The sequence below is a fragment of the Anarhichas minor genome, unplaced genomic scaffold (assembly GCF_050575085.1).
Source record: "Anarhichas minor isolate MPS153535 unplaced genomic scaffold, ASM5057508v1 ptg000136l, whole genome shotgun sequence".
NCBI classification, from domain to species: Eukaryota; Metazoa; Chordata; class Actinopteri; order Perciformes; family Anarhichadidae; genus Anarhichas; species Anarhichas minor.
This window is the reverse complement of record NW_027466582.1, coordinates 3,021,042-3,040,749: the sequence shown is the minus strand read 5'-3', so window position 1 is coordinate 3,040,749 and position 19,708 is coordinate 3,021,042. Positions and strand designations below refer to the sequence as shown.

Here is a 19,708-nt window from a genome sequence, read left to right as displayed (position 1 = left end):
ACCCTGGAGAAATATGCTAATGAGATGTCAAAAATGGGATATAAGCTGTTATTTATATTATATTAGAAAAGTTGTTAGAGGCCTGAAGAAGTCAAACTAAACAGTATTTAAAAAGAAAAAACACGGAGATTAAAATTAATTCTGTTGCAGAATTGTAGTTTTGTTTTCTACCCTGATAATTATCTCGCGACCCCTTATGTTCATCCTGAGACAAGGGCCGGTATACATATTAATAAGTTGACACGTGTTTGTGGTCGTATGCACACAGCTCACACCGACACTGCTCGGAAGTGAAAGCAAAAAAGGGTTTTATTGATCCAATTTCCCTCCTACAAGTTGGTGACAACAAATTATTTTCTTCCTAAAAATGCTGTTGTTGTTTTATCTCGACACACTTTAATATGCCGCAGGTTAATCAACAACTCGTTCCACAGCATAATCCACACGACACGGTCGTATAAACTGTGCGGTTTTCTCTACTTCAAAAGCCGCAAAGTGAACTTAAAGTGACGGCAGTCTGTCGAAAAGGCACTTACGTGTATTTTCAACTGATAACAGCATTCAAAGTAGAAACATTTCTGATTAAAGTTCAACATGTGAAAGTTAAATTTGGCTCTTTGACCTATAGGTTGAAGTTTAGGACCATTTCTTAGACTGTGTTGTCCCCCATAGAGAATCATTTCAGCATGTAATGACAGTGAATCCTCTTTATCGCCCTTATTCTTCTTTGTTTTAAATGCTTCTATAGTTTATTATCCCTTTTACAAAGACTTAGAAGCATTTGCTGTAAGATAATCAGCTTTAGCAGAATCATTCTGAGGTCAGCTTTCATCATCGTGTGTCTTCAGATGGTCTCCACCTATTCGATGAGCCCCTCCCTGTACAGCCTCTCCTCACGTTGAGATGATGGTTATTAGCTACTGTAACTAACAGGCAGAAGGATGGCCTGAGGAAACAGGTCAGCTCACAGCCTATTAATCATGGAAACGCTCCAAAATACGCTCCTTGAATAATCCTGCTCATGTTTGCGTAGACCTCATCCGTAGTTCAGCTAATAACATGTCAAGAAATTAGCCAAACTGCTCCGTGAAATCCTCCGCTCGGTGGTACAGGTGGGTCAACCCGTCGGCTTGCGTGCTGATCTGAGGTCACATTCGAGTGCGTTTTGGGGTCAGGATTAGTCGTCGTAATTAATAACAGAGATAGGAGATATGTGCCTCGGGGAATCTTATTACCAGAAGCTTCACTATACTTTGTCCCTTAATCAGTGAAATTAACATCCACATCGTTTTTTATTCACGGTTATTTAATTCAACAATGAGTGTTGCCGGTTCAGATGTGAAACACTGAGTCAGACCAGCAGAGAGCAGCAGAGCACAAGACTTTACATTACTACACACAAAACATGGCTGTCGAGGGAAAGAACAGCTCATTGTGACATTGGGTGACACTGAAAACATTTGTTCCTTTTGGTACAATTACATTTAAACCTGAGTCGGCTTCAAGATGATCCTTTCTTACAAGAAGTGATCACTGTTCTGAGCAAATAACCTGGTTTTAATTGACACCGTAGAGATCTTAAAACTTGTTTAAGGACTGGTAATGTTTTCTTCTTGCTGTCAGCCAGACGAGTCCAATCATCTGCGTGATGCCATCCGATCTGCTGAGAACACAGCACAGCTATATCTAAGGAATTCAGAGCATGTAGGCTGCTGTATTAACATCCCTACATCACTGTTTGTGCGTCTTAAACGTGACTGGAGTCCAAGTCCCTTGTCCAAATCGCTGCTGTCAACAAATCCCAACAAATGAGATATTGATACTATAAAGTTTATTATCTATTCTCCTGTGCAAGAGAGCTTAATTTAGTTTTCACATAATATTATTCAGTTACACTTCTGCACTGGTTTGCACGTGTCCATTCATTATCATAAACATGGGCCCTGTAGTGTATTTAGATTCATGCTCTCATACACCGTTCTGCTCACCAAATGTGTATCAATCCACAGCTGAAAATAGTCCCCAACAAATGAACCATTTACTCTTGTTTGAGTCATTTTGTTGTTGTTGTTTTTAAATACAGTGCCCAGCTGTTTCAGGAAAGTAACGAGGCTTTTTAAATATTTATTTTTATATATTTATTTTTATATTACAAGATGTACTTTTAGTAGCAACCACTAGGTTTGGATTATTTGTCAAATAAACAGTAATGGTGGATAGTGAAGTTAACATTTCAGCGAAGCGGCGGGTTTCTTTTACCACTTCTCTCCACCAGAGAGAGCTAGAAGATAAGAGAACACCTTTATCTGGCTGCTTACCTGAATCCTGTGAGTTTATCTGTTGAAATCAATGTTATGTTTGCTGTGAATTCATGCATCGTTGTTAAAGATATGAGGCCTCGTCTTACACGGTATCGCCTACATCAAAGAGGAGGCTCACACAGAGCGGTGACGATACACCTTTTATCTCCGTGTGAATGATGGATGTTTCATTTCACACAAACAATATCTTCCCTCTTTGTTTATGCATCAGATGTGGTATAGTTGCTGATTAATCAGCAATGCAGGTCATGTTTGGTCCTCTGCGAGACGCTCAAAGGAGGGTCGTGAGTAGTCTCTTTGTCTGCCGTCTCAAGGGCTCTCTGATATTATCTTTCTCAGACGCAGTGAATAAGCTGCTGTTCACAAATTGGTCACCGATGCAAAATGATACTGCACTTCAGGAGCAGCGGTGGCGGCAGTAGTAGTAGAAGTGTGTGTGTGTGTGTGTGTGTGTGTGTGTGTGTGTGTGTGTGTGTGTGTGTGTGTGTGTGTGTGTGTGTGTGTGTGTGTACCCACGTGTGCTTGTCCTCTGCAGTGAGAGTCGTGACAGAGAGATTCACCGAGTGGAGATGGTGCCTGGGATCTTTACACATAAAGGGGGAGCGAGAGGGAGAATAGTGCGATTTGGACAAGAAGAAATATTTCTGTTGTACAATATTATATTATAGTAAAAAAAAAACATAATTTCTATGTGGTCGTGTTCTGGCAGAGCTGAGAGTTGAGAGTGGGCGTGTTGAGTAGGCGATGTTCTGCAGTGTGTGTGTGTGTGTGTGCGTGTGAGGCAGAGAGAGAGAGTGCGGGGGTGTGGTAGGTGATGAGCGTTCATGCGTGACTAAAGACTCACGACTGGGAGGAGTTACACATCTGCCTCTGTTGTCGTGCATGTGTGTATTTCTCAGTCAGGCTGTGTACTGTATGTATCTCTGTGTGTGTGTGTGTGTGTGTGTGTGTGTGTGTGTGTGTGTGTGTGTGTGTGTGTGTGTGTGTGTGTGTGTGTGTGTGTGTGTGTGTGTGCTTAGATAATACAGGAGTATGTTAGCAAATAAAGAAATAAGGATAAAGAAGAGAATATTCACATGAAGCAAACATTAATGGACTGAAATAGGCAACGTTTCAACCAGGGCTGAAACGATTGGTTGATAAATCAATTAGTGGATCAGCAGAGAATCAATTGTTTTGATGATTAATTCATTATTTATCAAAAAATGAGAAAAAGCCAAACATATTATGAATTTAATATATTTGGGTTTTGGACTGTTGCTGCGACAAAAGAAGTAGTTTGAACCTCTTCAGCTATTTTCTGACATTAAATCAATTAATTGATAATAGAAAAGAATAATCAACCAATAAATGAACGGTGTAATGGTAAATATGTTGCAGCTTTAGTTCTGACCCTCTTCTTGAGACAAATAGCTAATATTGACAATGGATAAAGTCTATTGACCTAAAATAGATGACATCATGTAGACATTAAGGCCGATCTGGTATTGGATACCATTTTGTTTTACAAAGTTAAGAAAGCAGTGTTGCCTTGCACATAACGTCCACACAGTAAGGCATACAGCGTATTCATTTAACACTGGTACCGGATCTGTTCTCCTGATGAAAACCTGTTTAACCAATTACATTTAGGAGCTGTGGTTTCCAGACGGTATGTGTGTTTCTACACCAATTATTGGTATTTATTTCACTTTATGTTGTTGTAAAACAAAAATATGAACGGAAAAAAAATCTTTTCAGCAATAAATCAAGCTTTAACAGCGCACATCGATGTCCAAACGTTATCTCAGCAATGTCAAGGGCTTTCATTTTTTTAACATATTTTGCAGAAGCCTAAAGAGGCCACTATGCTCCATCATAACTGCATGTTAGATGTTTGAGTAGCTTCGTACACCCCCTCACCCCATGTCTTTCTGATGTTAGCTTGAAGGGCCTGTCTCCGACTATTTCTGTGACGTTTTCAAACTGATAATATGACATTTATTATACACTCACTTCACGCTGTGATTGGTCAGCTGTGTGCGGAGGTGAGAAAGGACTCAGGGTGCAACACTATGAATGTCATCCAGGAGGGGCTGTCTCAAAACCCCCGTTTTTATACAATACCACATCTCCCTCCTTTATGACAGAAGGCTTTTCACTATGAACTATAAATGACACAAACTAGTTCTGAATGAGGACAACCCATAATGGAAGGTTTCTGTTAAAACAGTGTGGAGAAGTTCTTTAATTCGTAGCAGATTCCTGACAAAACAGCAATTTCAGCACCAAAATCAAACGAAACAGCAGTACAGAGGAGCCATGCAGCAGAAGAGCAGAGACGCTCCTCCTCCTCCTCCTCCTCCTCCTCCTCCTCCTCTGGCCCCTCAGCTGTCCCAGGACCCTGCTGGCCAGTGAAGCGAAGCCTCCAAACCAGGGTTCTAGCTAGGAGTCACGGGAAGGGCAAGCTCATTAATTATCTCTCCCTCTCTTCCTCCCTCCATCCTCCCATCACACCCTCCCTTCATTACCAGCAAGGTTAATCCCCCCTTATCTCCCAATGAGGCTCATTTTTCATGGCTCCCTGTCTACGACACTTCCTCCCTCCCTTCCCTCGTCACCCCTTCCTCGTCCGTTTCCACCCATGGCTCCTCTTTCTTCTCAGCTGCTTTTCTTCTTCTGCTTTTCTATTGCTAGTTTTGCATCATCCCACCCAGTTTGTTTTCTTCTGGTCACTCCTCCTACACTTACTTTCTATTTCCTTTGCTCATCTCCAATTTGTCATCTTCCCATTCTCCTCTCCTCTCCTCTCCTCTCCTCTCCTCTCCTCTCCTCCCCTCCCTTCCCTTCTCCCCCTCTCCCTCCTGTGCTTACCTTGAACAGGCCGTGGTGAGTGGAGAGAGTAGATCTATTACAGCTTATCACTAAAGGACAGGCCAACGCTGCACGCCGGTGAATTATGGCTGCTGTCACAGCCGCCGCCGAGCGACCCGTGCACAGAGCTCGTGGAGCTGTAAGGACAAGAGTGGGGAGGAGGGGAGTGGAGGAAGGGGGAGGTGGTGGGTAGGAGCCGGTATCAGGCCCCTAATTCAAATTAATGGAAAGATTTTCAGGCTTGATGCCGACCGGTTGACAGTGACTTGGCACACAATTAACCTTGTCTCCCTCTCCCCTCTGCACTCCCGTCACCTCCTCGGTTTCATTCGCCGCCTTGTTTTCTCCGACTCTCTCTTTCCCCCTGTACCTGTCACGCTCCTTGACACAGTCTTATTGATTATGAACCAAATGGAGACGATGATGTTTTATTAGATAACTGACACTCCCTACTGTTGTGTGCCAATTGAATTAGCTCTGAATCACCGAAATCCACGTAGCGTAACACGATGTGCCTCATTTTAGGTTTCCACACAAAGCACGCCACTTGTGAATTCATGGCACATTTCAGAGGAAGTGTGAAGGCAATGAGAATACAAGCGGCAATGATGAGTTGTAGCGGTTTTATTTGCGGTGGTTAACAACATTAATGTTACATGAACATTATTTTTTAAGGAGAATGCAGCTGAACAACATGAAGAGCAGAGTGTGTGTCTTTTTTTTATGTCCAAGCTTGCTCTGTGCTCTGCAACATCTGTCCAAGCCATGATAGATTTCCCCTCGCCGACTACTTTAAAAGACCATCCGTCCTGCAGCCTCCGCCTCTCAGCTAGACTTCACCCGCCTGCTTTTATTGGCCATTCCACCTTGGGTTCCAGGTCACGGCACCAAACAGCCTATGGCGCTCAAACAGAGGAGAGCACACTGGAGTGTTTAAGAGGGAGAGGGGAGGTGAACCAAGTAACAAAATAGAAAAGGATGAAAGGATGCGTGAAAGAAACTGCCTAAATATTAATAAGGCTTGAGCACAGGTATTATTTTAGTCTGAAAGAACTGCATTCAGAAAGAGAAGAAAAGTACTTCTTTAAATAACTGTGGTAGCCCGGTTGAGCCACCATCTCAAAGATAAATGAGATGAGAGGAAGGGAGCGTGTTTTGCGGTTTGCAGGTAGCTAAGTGAAGGCGTCTACATGTATCCATTACGTCAGCACAACAATGCAGAGAGTTGATGGTTATCGCGGCTTCTCTGAGACTCGACCTCAGCACATGTGACTTGGAACGAACTACAGCGGAGACAAGCATGACATGTGACGGACAGCGAGGCATGAGTCGCTGTCAAAGGGTGTCAAAGAACTTGCTGATGTGACGTTTGTTGGGTGTAAGGGTGAGGTTCAGCAAACACCTTTAGAGGTGGAAGAGACTAACAAGTATACATTTGAATAATACAATGGGTTTAGTATTGTCAGCCTTCTCAAAATTACCATCAGGGGTTCATCTCTAAAATAAATAACAGAAAAGAATCATATGAGTTGTGGTTAGTTTAAGTCATCACATGCCTCATGTGCTATCCCACTGTATCCAAAGGGCCTCACATTGTGATGACTGTGCAGGACATTTCCAGCAGTGAGGATTAAACAGCTGTCGCTGTGGAACAGTCATGCTGCGTTACAGTTAGCTAATTTAGCTACTTGAATTCTGTTCGGCTTTATTGCACCCCGTGGTCGCTACAGCTTTAACAAACCCATTCATTTTATGACATTCTAGGGAACTAGATCTTGAGCGGTCTCTACAGGCTTGTGAAAGCCACATGAGTTAGCATTGACAGGTGGGTGGGTAAGTTTTGTGGATAGGGAGCTGAAAACTGACTGAGACTATAAAAACATCAAGGTGCAAATACACTAAAAGTATGATGGGCACTTTCATCGAGGTACACCAAGGATGTTAATCCAGAGCGGAAAGCCGTGGTTTGAAAGCACACAAGGATTTTTAAAACAACTGAGATTGTGGAAAGTCCAAAATATGTGTTGACTTGATGGATTTGGTACTTGATGTTCTGTTAGAGGCTGTAATGCTAGGACAACATCACAGATACACACAGTCAGATATACAAAAAATGAAACTTTGCAGCTCTCGGATTGATTATGTTTAAAATTCATACAATAATCCCTGCAGCTCAGCGTCGCAGTCACACAACATGTTTCCATTGTTCTAGTGCAGCGTCTCCTCTAATGTCCGAGTAGAGAGACAGGTAGATATAGAAGCGGTGTGTGGCCCCTGATTTTCACAGTCCACACCACAAAAACACAGCATATGTGCACGCACAACATGCACGCGCACAGAGTGTAGTTCAGCGAGTCACGCTGTAGCACCAGTTCCCCCATGACTCACGACACATCCGTGTAAAGGGCTTAACACAAGGTAGGAGGGGATAAGCAGCATGTTTAAGCTGCCTCTGCTTTGAAGCAGATGTGAGTGTGTGTGCGTGTGTGTGTGCCTGTGTTCAGTCTGTGTGTGCAAGCGCATGCTGGTGTGTTCATGCACCTCACGAGCACCAAACCAAACGTCACGACTATTAATGTATCCTGATCAGCCCACTGAAAATGAAGCTAATCTGTTGCGAGGGAAATGGGGCAGGAATTAGCTACTTAAGTCCACCACTGGTTTAATTTTAGCATCTGAGGTATCCCGCTCATTTATCCCCCTGCATCTTTGTAGCTGCATCCCAACTCACAACAACTAGTTGTGTAGACTGATGCCTGCCGTTCTTTCAGATGACAAATTCCGGCGTTCATTTTACTGCAAGTGATGATTGATTTCATACTTGTCACGAAGCCCTGATACACATGAATTGAAATTCCAGCCTGCAATGTGGCGTGTTTTTAGTTAATTGAAGTTGATTAAACAGGAATTTCAATTCATCTCATTCAGTTTTCAGCCAGGAATGATTTAAACTGAAACTGAATGTACTGCAACCCAAAGTATCAGGGCTACCTCCATCAAACCCTCATGCAGCAGACTCTCTTGTATGTTAAGAGTAAATGTGTTTGTTCTTCTCGTAGACCATTGTTCGAGGGAACCGGCCACCCAAAGATGCTTCCATCAACGGCCTCCTGGAGGATTTTGACAACATCTCAGTAACGCGCTCTAACTCCCTTCGTAAAGAGAGCCCACCAGGCCCCCACCAGGCTGGAAGCAGCTCCAAACCCTCCGGCAGCGGTCACCCCAACGCCCCGGAGGAGAATGGATTCAACCATTACTATTCCCGCTACTCCTGTGACCTAGACACCTCCAGCAGGGACTTTTCTCTCGATCCCAGCAAGCCAAGCTTCTCTATAGATGGGGACTGGGCAGTTGGGAGGCACTATCGATTCACCAAGCAGAATGGTCACTCGTACCCCATTCGCAGCCCTTTCTACCCGGACGCCATGCCCCAAAAATCAGACTATAGCAAGCTTCCCCCGGACTACCACACCTACTTGGAGAGCAAAGGGCGCTCCGCCGATGAGGTGGCCTCCACGGTGGGGAGCGGTGTGGGCTCCAGCGGCTACTATCGGGCGTCCGTAGGTGGCTCGTCCAGCCAGGACTACCGGGACACTTCGGTGGGCACGCCATCTCGTGCCTCGCTACACAGCGAGCAGATCAACTACCCAGACAGTGAGTGGAGCTACGGCGGCCTGCGGGACGAATACGAAAAGCGGCCCAAGAGTTCCTATGTGACGCAGACCAGCCCCACGCCGGCTATAAGGCAGCGGTCTCGCTCAGGCTCTGGGCTGCAGGAGCCAAATGTCCCTTATGCGGCCAGCGGGGCTTTCAAGAACCCACCACAGGCCCACCCATACAGCTCGTACACCTACCCTCGCCTCTCGGAGAGTCTTGGTAACTCACAGACCTTGACCAAGGTAACTGCACCAAACACAAAACCACACACTCTAGTAATTCCTTATTAAAACATGAAAACAGTTGTGACGGGGATTTTGACAGTGTTTACTCTAAACTGCAGAGCATGTTGTATAAATGGCTACAGCGGCTGAACAGGAAACGTGTTTCAACACAGCACACCCCTGACAAGCCTGTAGAAACATTTCAGAGAAAATTACACAGATGTGTCCCCACATTTAATCCCACCTCCCATGCACCTGCAGTCTCTTTCAAATATTCTGTCCTTTCTCTCTATGTTTCTAGTTCTCTCTCATTCTCGCTCTATACATCTTTGCCTGGCCTTCTTGCCAGATAGATGGTGTCAGCTATTAATCTGCTCTTCCCTGAAGGAGGCTGGCGCAGCCACATACAGAATGAACCCTCTATATCGGCCACTGTCTCTGCACACAGATCAATTAATGCTCTTGCTGACCATCGAACAGAAAGCTCTGAATTACAGAAGAGTAACAGACGAGACAAAGAGAGGCACAAAGGAATGTTAAGAACAAAGAAAGAAGTGAGAGCCAATGACATGGCAGGAAGAACGTGAGAAAAGAAAATATGAATACCAAAACCAGAGAAAGCACATCCAATAATCTGTCATATTTTGATAGTAATTCTGTGGTTTTATTGTGATCAAATTGTCTAAAAGCTAAATGCACAAAAACAACAAAGAAAAAGTGGAAAGAATAAATAGAACATTAAGCAAAAATATGGTCACAAAAGAACACTTTTAGCATTCATTTACAAGAGAATATGGATTTAGCTAGTTTAAATATCTCGGGCATGATGTTCCTGAGGTGTCATGAGCAAACAGTAATAATAGTATTTCTGTAATAACAAAGAGGATTAAATTACAGTATGGTCTTGCTTTTTAGGTCCGATCAAATTTGTTAGAATCGTTTTATTATCAGAGCTGTGTGTCATCTGCATAGAAGTTATATTATCATGTTTGCCAAGAGGCTACTTACAGTGTGATGTGTAGAGAATAAAAGCAGACACAGATATGAATCTTAACCAGTTCCGTACGTCATCGTATCGTTGTTGCTCCTAACCAAAGATGAACAAATCAGAAGATTTCGCAGATTACCACCTCAAGATGATAAAAGTATACATTTTGAAGTAAGATTATACTCAGCAGATTGCCAGCAACATATTGTTGAAGGGGGAAAAAAAAGTACAGTTAATATAAACGTACAGATTGGATTGTCTGTAAAATTACCAGCGACATGACGTGCTATTTATGTCATTTTTCATAGCATAAAGCTTCCCATCGGGTATGAAACAACTGCACTGTAAGTATGTTGGCTTTGGGAGAGCGTGATGCAAGCTGTGATGTGCTCCAGTGGAGCGGAGGGAGAGACTGAGATACCCAAGAGATCGTTCTCCGACATCAGCAAACAAACCTTCCATGCATTAGTGGCTGTGTAATGTAACCATATGTTTCCAATTTACTCGTGGCGGTTCTTTCGTAGCAGTGTTATGAAACAGAACTGCATTTGCTAGGGTGGAAGATAGTCGGGGGTAAAGGTGCTGCAATGCAACAGCAGGGGGAAGTCACAGAAACAGCGGCCATTCTATGAGGCGCTCTTCATATCATTCCTTTATATATTCTTTAAATCATTCTCCAAAGCTTTCAGTGCCACATTAGGCCCATTAGAGGGGTGTGTGTGTACCGCTATCACAGCTTCTCCACCGTCCCTGCTTCGCGTGCAGTGACACCAGGAGCTGAGAGGAAAACTGGGCTTGCTGATGTAGATCCCAGGGTGCCTTGATGAAAAACCATTTAACCTGCATGCTTCAGTAAACAGCACACATAGTGCCACGGAGAATGCAAGAGTAGCAGGATTGGAAGTGATGCAGGAGAAGGTCATTTTTCTTACATATGGTTTATTATTTCCACTTTTGGAGTCGTTGTGCTTGAGGAGGCACATTTGCTTCCCTGAAAACAGAACGTGTGTCGGGAATGCAAAGATTTAACGGGATGCAGTCACGCGCAGAGCAGAGCTTGTATTTTGATCCGAAAAGATATGAATTCCATTTGACTATATTAAGTGTATTGTTAGTATTTGGTTTGATGTTCTATGTAGGTATTTTCGTCAAATCTTAAATCAAATTAAATATAGGCCATAGTGAAGAGTGGGCTGAGGAATCAATGCATCCTAATTTGCCTTGTGATATTTGGGGATTTCGCAGCAGTGGTATGAAAAAAAGAAGAAACAAGGAGTCATCTGGCAGCTTAAGAATCACTATTCTTCTCGGCTCATGGACCTTGTAACAAACCCACCCGTCTCTCTCCGCTCTCATTCTCTACCTTTTCTTCTCTTTCCCTCATTCAGCCCACTCACACCACTGAAGTAAATCCTTCTTTTTCCCTGCTGTTGTTGGGAGCCAGTGGGGATGTAACAGTAGACAGCACAGTGACTTGGCCACACACAGACACACACACACACACACACACACACACTTCCTCACTCTTTCCTCCCTCTCTCTCTCTCTCTCTCTCTCTCTCTCTCTCTCTCTCTCTCTCTCTCTGTGTTTTGTGGCGAGTGCGAGCTCAGTGCCGCAGCTCTCGGTGACAAATTGATGTTGCGGCACTTTCCCTTTCTGCAGCCTTAGCATAAAACTGGCCGAACGATGTTCCACCGCGGAATTCAATTTCACAGTTGAGTTAGGTTGTTGATTACCCTGCCAAACTCAGATTAATGCGCGTTTAACCAACATGGATCAGGAGACCCCTGGCTGACAGCCAGCCAGCGGTGCCATCCAACGGTAGAGGAGGGGGGGGGGGGGGGGGGGCAAGACTGGGCCATCCTAGCAGCACCCCCACCTGCCTGAGAGTGATTGATTAAAAGAGTTCACACCATGTAATTATACACCATCCCAACATATCAGGGCTCCTCCTCCTGCCCTGTCTATGCACGTGTGTGTGTGTGGTGTGTGTGCGTGTGTGTGTGTCTTTATTGTGAGTGATAGGCAGAGAGAGAAACAAATAAAAGGAAAGAGAAATAGGGGGAATGTTTTTATTATTAGTGGAAAAGATAGTAATAATTAATCTCGGCATGGTGGAGGCAGCTTGATCCACTGCTGTCCGTACAGTCCACCCTGCACTATTGATATTTAGCTATTACGCCGTCATCTTCTTTGTATTTGGAAGATAAATTGAATCAAAATAACATTATCTCGTTATACGCCTGCTGCAGTCCATTCAGTGCTCTGCTGGCGTTAACGTGACTGATTGTCACAGACTGTAAATATACCAGCATGCATGCATCGAGGTTTTTACATTACTTTGCTCTGGCCAGCCGTAATACTCTACATTAGACATGCCAATAAGGATACCGCCAGCATTTTACAACTAGTACTGAATTATTACTTCTGGTGTGGTCATTTGTAGTCAAAGGTGTATGTGTGTGAATGTATTTGTGTGTGTATGTCAGGCTGAAAGGAGACTCAGGTGTTTCTAGGGCCTTATGGAAGAGGTAGGTGTGTCCCACATCCGGATGCTCCCTGGGCTCCTGGTTGATGAATGGAGAAGTTGAGGAGCATCGTAGGGTGGTAATGATAAAGTGTGCTCCCTGTCCTGTGGGCTAAATGTCCTCTGTTAGGCCTGTCAAGGGCTAATGTACCTGCAGATGTCCCTGGAAGTACAGCTGGCATTTCACTGCGGACATGCATTTACATTGATGCATCCAACACAGTAACATCTTCCAGTAGTTTATGCTTACAGTACACACACAGTTTCAGAGCCTGTTTAGCTGGACAGTGTTTTTTCTTCACGCTTTGATCCACCAATCACATAACCTTGACCGTGTTCTGTCTTCTCCAGGGTGACTACGAGCGTCCTGCGCGGGACGGCACTCCCCAGGTTACGGGGGGTGACACCTACCCCCGAGGGCCTCTCAAGCAGCCTCAGAGCCACATCAAGCCGCCGGGCTACCCTCCAGCACACCTGCCCTACCCTCCTGTCTTTCACCATTACAAACCTTCACCCTACCATCACCCCCCCTCCCAGCCCAGCCCACCGTACACCCCTCAGGTACAGTGTGTTCCCCGTATTTTGCACACAAATTTGGGTTTTTGGGCCATCGTCAGCTCAAAAGTCCCTTTCAAAATAGAGGAAATTTACCCAAATACCTTTTATGTTGGAAAATATCAATATCTCTCTGATTCTCTGTCACTCTGTGCATCTGTGTCTGTTTTAAACACAGGGGGCCTACTCACAGCCTTCATCACCCTACATCCCCCCGGGGGCCTACCCGCCTCCTTCCTGGGGGTCCAGCTCGGACACTCAACCCTCCAGAGTCTCTCATGAGCAATTCAGAGCTGCACTCCAACTGGTGGTCAACCCAGGTGGGAAATGGACAATAAATAAGTGACACCGCTTCGGCTAACATAAACCGCTTTTATTATTCTGTCGTGACATCGAAGTTGAGCTACTTTTGTGTTCGCCTACAGGCGACCCTCGGGAATACCTGGACAGCTTTATCAAAATCGGCGAGGGCTCCACGGGCATCGTGTGCATCGCCAGCGAGAAACACAGCGGCAAGCAGGTTGCTGTGAAGAAGATGGACCTCAGGAAACAGCAGAGGAGAGAGCTACTCTTTAATGAGGTGCGAAAGACTGACAATCCTGGATGTTATTGGTTCATACAACGCATTCACCGTAGGTCTGGTTTTGTATGTTACGCGTGTGAGAATTAGTGGAGTTTTTATTCATTTGGAGGCTTGGTGTTGGATGTTACACTGCTGCCGTAGGTCAGCTTGACCCACACACAGCTTGACGCCCACTCCCCACATGTGAGATCAGAGCTAACGTTCGTCAGATTGCTGAGAGCTCAAACAAGGAGCAGCAGCAGAGATGAAAGTGCTTTAAATAGCATCATTACACATTGGCTTGTTTTCTGCCACATTGATATAAATATATCTCACCACCACACTGCAAAACAGCAGCTTGCCTACTAATGAAAAAAAAAACACAAGTTCACTTTGCTTCTATTTCCTCGACACATATCCGTGGCAATCAAACCACGAGCACATTTCTACATGTGTAATTGCATTCGTCTGCAAAAAAGGAAGTCTCACTGAAAACCCCGATGAAAGGAAATGATTCATAGCCGTCTCTGTTCACGGTATGCAACATATTGAGGAATGAGCTCCATGTCATTTGCACTTGAAAATATTAAATAAATTGAAATAAATTATATTTGCAGACAAACTTCATGATTGCTTGTTCAGCGGAGAAAATGTGAATTGAGTGAAGGGTAGACCTTGGATTTCATTTATCAAGCAATATTGCACTGATCCTATTTTGGGTCTGAGTGTGTGTGTGCGTGTGTGTGTGTGTGTGTGTGTGTGTGTGCGTAGGAGAGAGAGAGAAAGAAAGCATGCATGCATGTGTTGGGAGCTAATTTGCTTTGTGTAATCTTATTCATTTCTGAATGTAATCCTTTTATAGTTAAGCCGCCAGAACATGTTCACATTAGAACAAGTTAAATGAATAGATAATTAAAGATTACACGACTAAATTGAATACATTATTGAAATAGTATATGATGTATTTGTAACATATGTATTGCATTCATAACATGAATCCATATATTTGATTTAGTGTATCAAAACAAACTGTTTTGAATTTAGCAATTATAATTATTATTATAATTATTTTCGTTATTATTATTGCTGTTTTATTGATAGTAATAATATTCATAATAACAGTGTTACATGAAGATATACAGAATAAGGTCATTTCCTGTGTGTCTCTGTGTGTCTGCGTGTTGTAGGTGGTGATCATGAGGGACTACCATCATGAGAACGTGGTCGACATGTACAACAGCTACCTGGTGGGAGACGAGCTGTGGGTTGTCATGGAGTTCCTGGAGGGCGGGGCTCTCACTGACATTGTGACTCACACCAGGTGACTTGAATATCGAACATCAGCTGTGTGAAAATACCACCAAGACCCTCCATACTTTGAATGCAATTATTAAGATCCTTAAATCTTAAAGCTGCGTTGTTATAAAATCACAAGGTCATTTAATTCGCTCCACACATCACAATGATTGGAGGATTTCACAAGACAACACAGGAGAAACCAGCAGACTGCCATCCGGTCGTGCGTTTGATAGTTTTTCAGATTATTGTTCTCCAACTTTTTCCTAATTGCCTCTCTGATGTTGAGTCGTGTTTCTGAGCCGCCGCCTCATTGTTTTAAGCTTACTTTGTGCTTGGTGTTTAATTACAGTCATTTGCGTGGAGTGTCAGCATTAGCGCTGCGCGGTGTCGGGTGCTAATAACACGCTTTGGTGAGGCTGAGCACCGCTGCTGCCGCGACGTGTTCTGAACGGTCTCCCACACAGATGTTTGTCTGTTTGTGTGTTGTGTGTGTGTGTGTGTGTGTGTGCGTGTGTGTGTGTGTGTGTTTCAGAGAGTTTCAGTTCACACATGAGCGCTTTTAGAAGTACTAATGAAAATCTCAGTAAAGAGGACATTATTGGGCACACGTGTTCTCTTTTACTCGCCCCCTTTTTCTCTTTTTCAGTTTGTTTAATTTTAAGTGGAAGTAAATGTGTACCTTTCTATGTTTCCAATAAGACACTCAAGACACAAATTTCAACATCAGAACAAAGACAAACAAAGAAAGAGGAAACACCATGTTTGTTAAATTGATCTTAGTAGCTAAAACATCCTAATTAGATTTAGTTTCCTCAGCAACCACACAAACTGCCCACTTGATTTAATTATCAGGCATTTTACGACGCCATGGTAATAATATACGGAATATGGGAGTGTGTCTTTTACTTTATAATTTCAGCCATATTTGTCCAGGTGACGGCTTGGTGCTATTTCTGTTAAGCCTTTTGTTGTGGAAATAAATGCTGCTCTGCCTCGCGTCGTGCAAGCCTCATCAGCATGAACACACACACACACACACACACACACACACACACACATACATCTAACACACACACATCAAACACACACATGCAAGTTAACAGTGGTAGAATGGGCGTCCGTCTTCCTGAACTATTGCAATCACGTTCAGATTTTAATTATACTCACAGGGATTTCAACCAGTATCAGTGCAAAAGCAAATGCGTGTGTGTGTGTGTGTGTGTGTGTGTGTGTGTGTGTGTGTGTGCGTGGGTGTAATTCTCCCCCCAATGACAACCTTTTCAGGCTCATTAAAAATGTTTTTCACTTTGTGTTTGAAACAATTTTCTATATCAGCGATCCTGTTTTCCATTCCAAGTGTGTGTTAACTTCTGTGTTTGTGTGTGTGTGTGTGTGTGTACGTGAGGGATGGAGGGGGTGGGGTAAGACGGTGCAGTAAGAGGTGGATTGTTTTTGCATACACGTCTCCATCCCGTTCACTTTGAGTTAGCCAGTTGTTTTCCATCAGCAGAAGGCTCATTTACTTCTTGTGATTGTAAATGCATACATGTGTGACTATAAAATCTGCTGCGATCTGCAGTGTATGTGTGTTTCTATATATATATGTGTGTGTGTGTGTGTGTGTGTGTGGCCTGGGGGTTGTTTCTCATAATGCAAGTTTATAAGTGACTCCTCCAACAATGGGATGTTTTAAACTGAGCAATGAAATATAAAAGAGAGGTGTGTGTGTGTGTGTTGAGAGAGTTAACGATGTATACATATGTATATATGTATACTATGCGTGTACTCTATATGCATATGAACATGTACACGTACTACATATTTATATGTTTCCTGCTCGCAAATGAGCATTTCTCTATTTCTGTACATGTATGTGACGGCAGCTCAGAGCGCGCACACTCATGAACACACGGCATGGCCCGGCCAGCTGGGTCTGGATGTTAATGTTCAGTGGAGCTGGGAGTTTCTGTGTGAGCTCAGTCAGACGCACTGCATCGCCCTGTCTCTCCATATGGGACCCCCCCCCCCCCCCCCCCCCCCCCCCGCCTGCACATCACAGCTCCAGTCGCTGCCGGCTACAGGGGGGGCATTTCTGCTCCATCTTAGTTGAGTTGAACTGTAATCTCTTTAAAAATTACAGCAAAATCTGGAACAGTGATATTTCAACCACCAAAAAAAAGTGTAAAGCTAAATTATATGTTCTTTAGGAATTGGCTGAATGGTCCTTTTGTTGTGTGACGTGTTTATAAATACAAATTGATTCAATACAATTGATTTAAGACATTCAACTTCTTTTTTTTTTACTGAAAAAAACTAAAATCTGATCTCCCTCCCTCACAAAGCACTTATCTTACTTTTACCCTTCCCACAATGCATCACAAAGAAAGAAAGCACAGGAAAATGACATAACAACACATGGATTAAAACAATAAAACTACTAAAAGAACCTTGGTACTGTAAGTAGCTATCAAATAAATATCAAAATCAGTTTGTTTTGACTTGGATGACATTGGCTGATAAAGTTATGATGAATGTTAAGTTTCTATTTACTTCATCACAAGAGAGTGAAACAATAAAATCCAGGTTAACAAAAAAATACATGTATATACAGTATAATATGACTGAATACTTCCATATCTATCTCGCCTCACCTCAGCCAAAATAAAAACTGCAATAACCTTCCTCTTTTATGACTCCCCCTCTGTTTTTGTACAGTCCTTAAACGCCTCTCACATTTACAGGTTGTCGGGTTTACAACGCCTGAAAAACATTGAGAGTCATAAAGCATCCGCTCTGATTCATCCAGTTATTTTGTGTATTTCTGGCCAGATTCAATGTTTCATATTGCAAGTAGTCTAAACTGTCATTGCTGTCGAGTATTTATGTGCGTTTCTCCTCGCAGGATGAACGAGGAGCAGATCGCTACGGTGTGTTTGTCGGTGCTGAGGGCTCTGTCCTACCTGCACACGCAGGGCGTCATCCACCGCGACATCAAGAGCGACTCCATTCTCCTGACCAGTGACGGCAGGGTAAGTGCAAGTGTGAAGAGCGCAAGTGTGTTTAGATATATTATTCATTCACACTCCTCCCATTGGGATGTTATTAAACCCGGATATCCCTGTTACATCAGGTATTAATAACCAATGTTACTCCCTTGTTCCTGTCACTGATGATTTCGGTCTAACGCACACACACACACACACACACTCTCACTGACCTTCTCCATGGGTGCCACTTGTCAACAGCCAGTGCCAGAAACTCATCATCATCAATTACCACTCGTGCCCCAGTAATTAAATCCCGCCTAATGCCTCCTAACGAGCTGATAAGACGTGATTAATTGAAGGCTAATTAACAGCTAATACGGGAGATTAGTGTCTTCTATGAAAGCGCTTCCTCACAATGGGTCAGTGCACTTCTTGACATCAGACACAGAGGGTCTGCACTAATACAATCTGTACTGTATGTCCACACACCTGCACGATAGAGAGTGGAACCTGAAGGCGGCGCGTTGTTTGCTCGTGTGTTTTGCAGATCAAGCTATCAGACTTCGGCTTCTGTGCCCAAGTTTCCAAAGAGGTGCCCAAGAGGAAGTCGCTCGTGGGCACGCCCTACTGGATGGCACCGGAGGTCATCTCTAGACTACCTTATGGGACCGAGGTGAGGACCACACACACACACACACATAGATTAACAGTGAGAGACTTCACAGCGGACTGTATGATTGCATACTGTTTTCGTGTATCCAGGTGGATATCTGGTCTTTAGGCATCATGGTGATCGAGATGGTGGACGGAGAGCCGCCCTACTTCAACGAACCCCCTCTGCAGGCCATGAGGAGGATACGAGACAACCTGCCCCCTCGGCTAAAAGAGTCGCACAAGGTGCAAAAAACTTTCATTGAACAATATTACTTTTCTATTTTAGTTTACTTCTTTTACATTACATCAAATGTGGTCTCAAAATCTACAGATTTGTCTATAAATCTGAGTCTGGAAAAGTATGTAATTTGTGAAAGTGTGTGGGAACCCCGGGACTAGAATTAAAGCGTTTCATCACGTCCCCAGGTGTCCTCGGTGCTGCGGTCCTTCCTGGACCTGATGCTGGTGAGGGAGCCCTCGCAGAGAGCCACTGCCCAGGAACTCCTCCAGCACCCCTTCCTCAAGCTGTCTGGACCCCCGTCCTGCATCGTGCCCCTCATGAGACACTATCGCCACCGCTGACCTGCTGGCCCCCGAAACCTGCCCTCCTCCACACAAAAAAAAAGAAAAACCCCACACATACACACACACACTACCTGGGTGGCACTGCCCTCACCCAGCCGAACCACCCCACCGCCCGGTGGAGCGCCACTGACACTCACACCTGTAACCGTGAAGTAGATTAGCTAGAGGAATATCTAAGAAATTACACTTTTAAAAAAAGACACACGACAGAGAAAAGAAGAAAATAAAAAAAATCCATTTTGAAACTATGAACTGGAGTAGAGGAGTGCCAGAGGAACTCACTAGACGTCCAGTAGAAACGTGTGGGCTGGCTCGCCTCGTCTTCTCTCTTCCTAGACTGTGAGTCCTCTGCTCCACGTAGAGTTGTAGTAGCCATCGGCGAGAGCTCCAGAGGGGTGTGGCGAGCTGCTGACATGGTGGAGGGAACCTCGGGGTGCGGCGCTCTGCTCCAGGCCAGAGCAGCGGAGGGCAGAGCAATCGGCTGCGTGCGGAGAGG

At 44.1% G+C, this 19,708-nt stretch overlaps 1 protein-coding gene across 1 annotated transcript in view; it reads left to right on the top strand.

The window, feature by feature from the left end:
• Window positions 1-19,307, top strand: part of pak5 (p21 protein (Cdc42/Rac)-activated kinase 5) — a 30,590-nt gene extending 11,283 nt beyond the window's left edge. Inside the window, exons 2-10 of the mRNA XM_076084194.1 lie at window positions 8,234-9,073; window positions 12,922-13,131; window positions 13,304-13,445; window positions 13,551-13,705; window positions 14,875-15,008; window positions 17,889-18,015; window positions 18,521-18,646; window positions 18,736-18,870; window positions 19,054-19,307. Coding sequence (XP_075940309.1) covers window positions 8,234-9,073; window positions 12,922-13,131; window positions 13,304-13,445; window positions 13,551-13,705; window positions 14,875-15,008; window positions 17,889-18,015; window positions 18,521-18,646; window positions 18,736-18,870; window positions 19,054-19,209 — 2,025 coding nt within the window. The 3' untranslated portion in view covers window positions 19,210-19,307. The remainder of the gene's footprint in view (window positions 1-8,233; window positions 9,074-12,921; window positions 13,132-13,303; window positions 13,446-13,550; window positions 13,706-14,874; window positions 15,009-17,888; window positions 18,016-18,520; window positions 18,647-18,735; window positions 18,871-19,053) is intronic.
• Window positions 19,308-19,708: the final 401 nt, after the last annotated feature.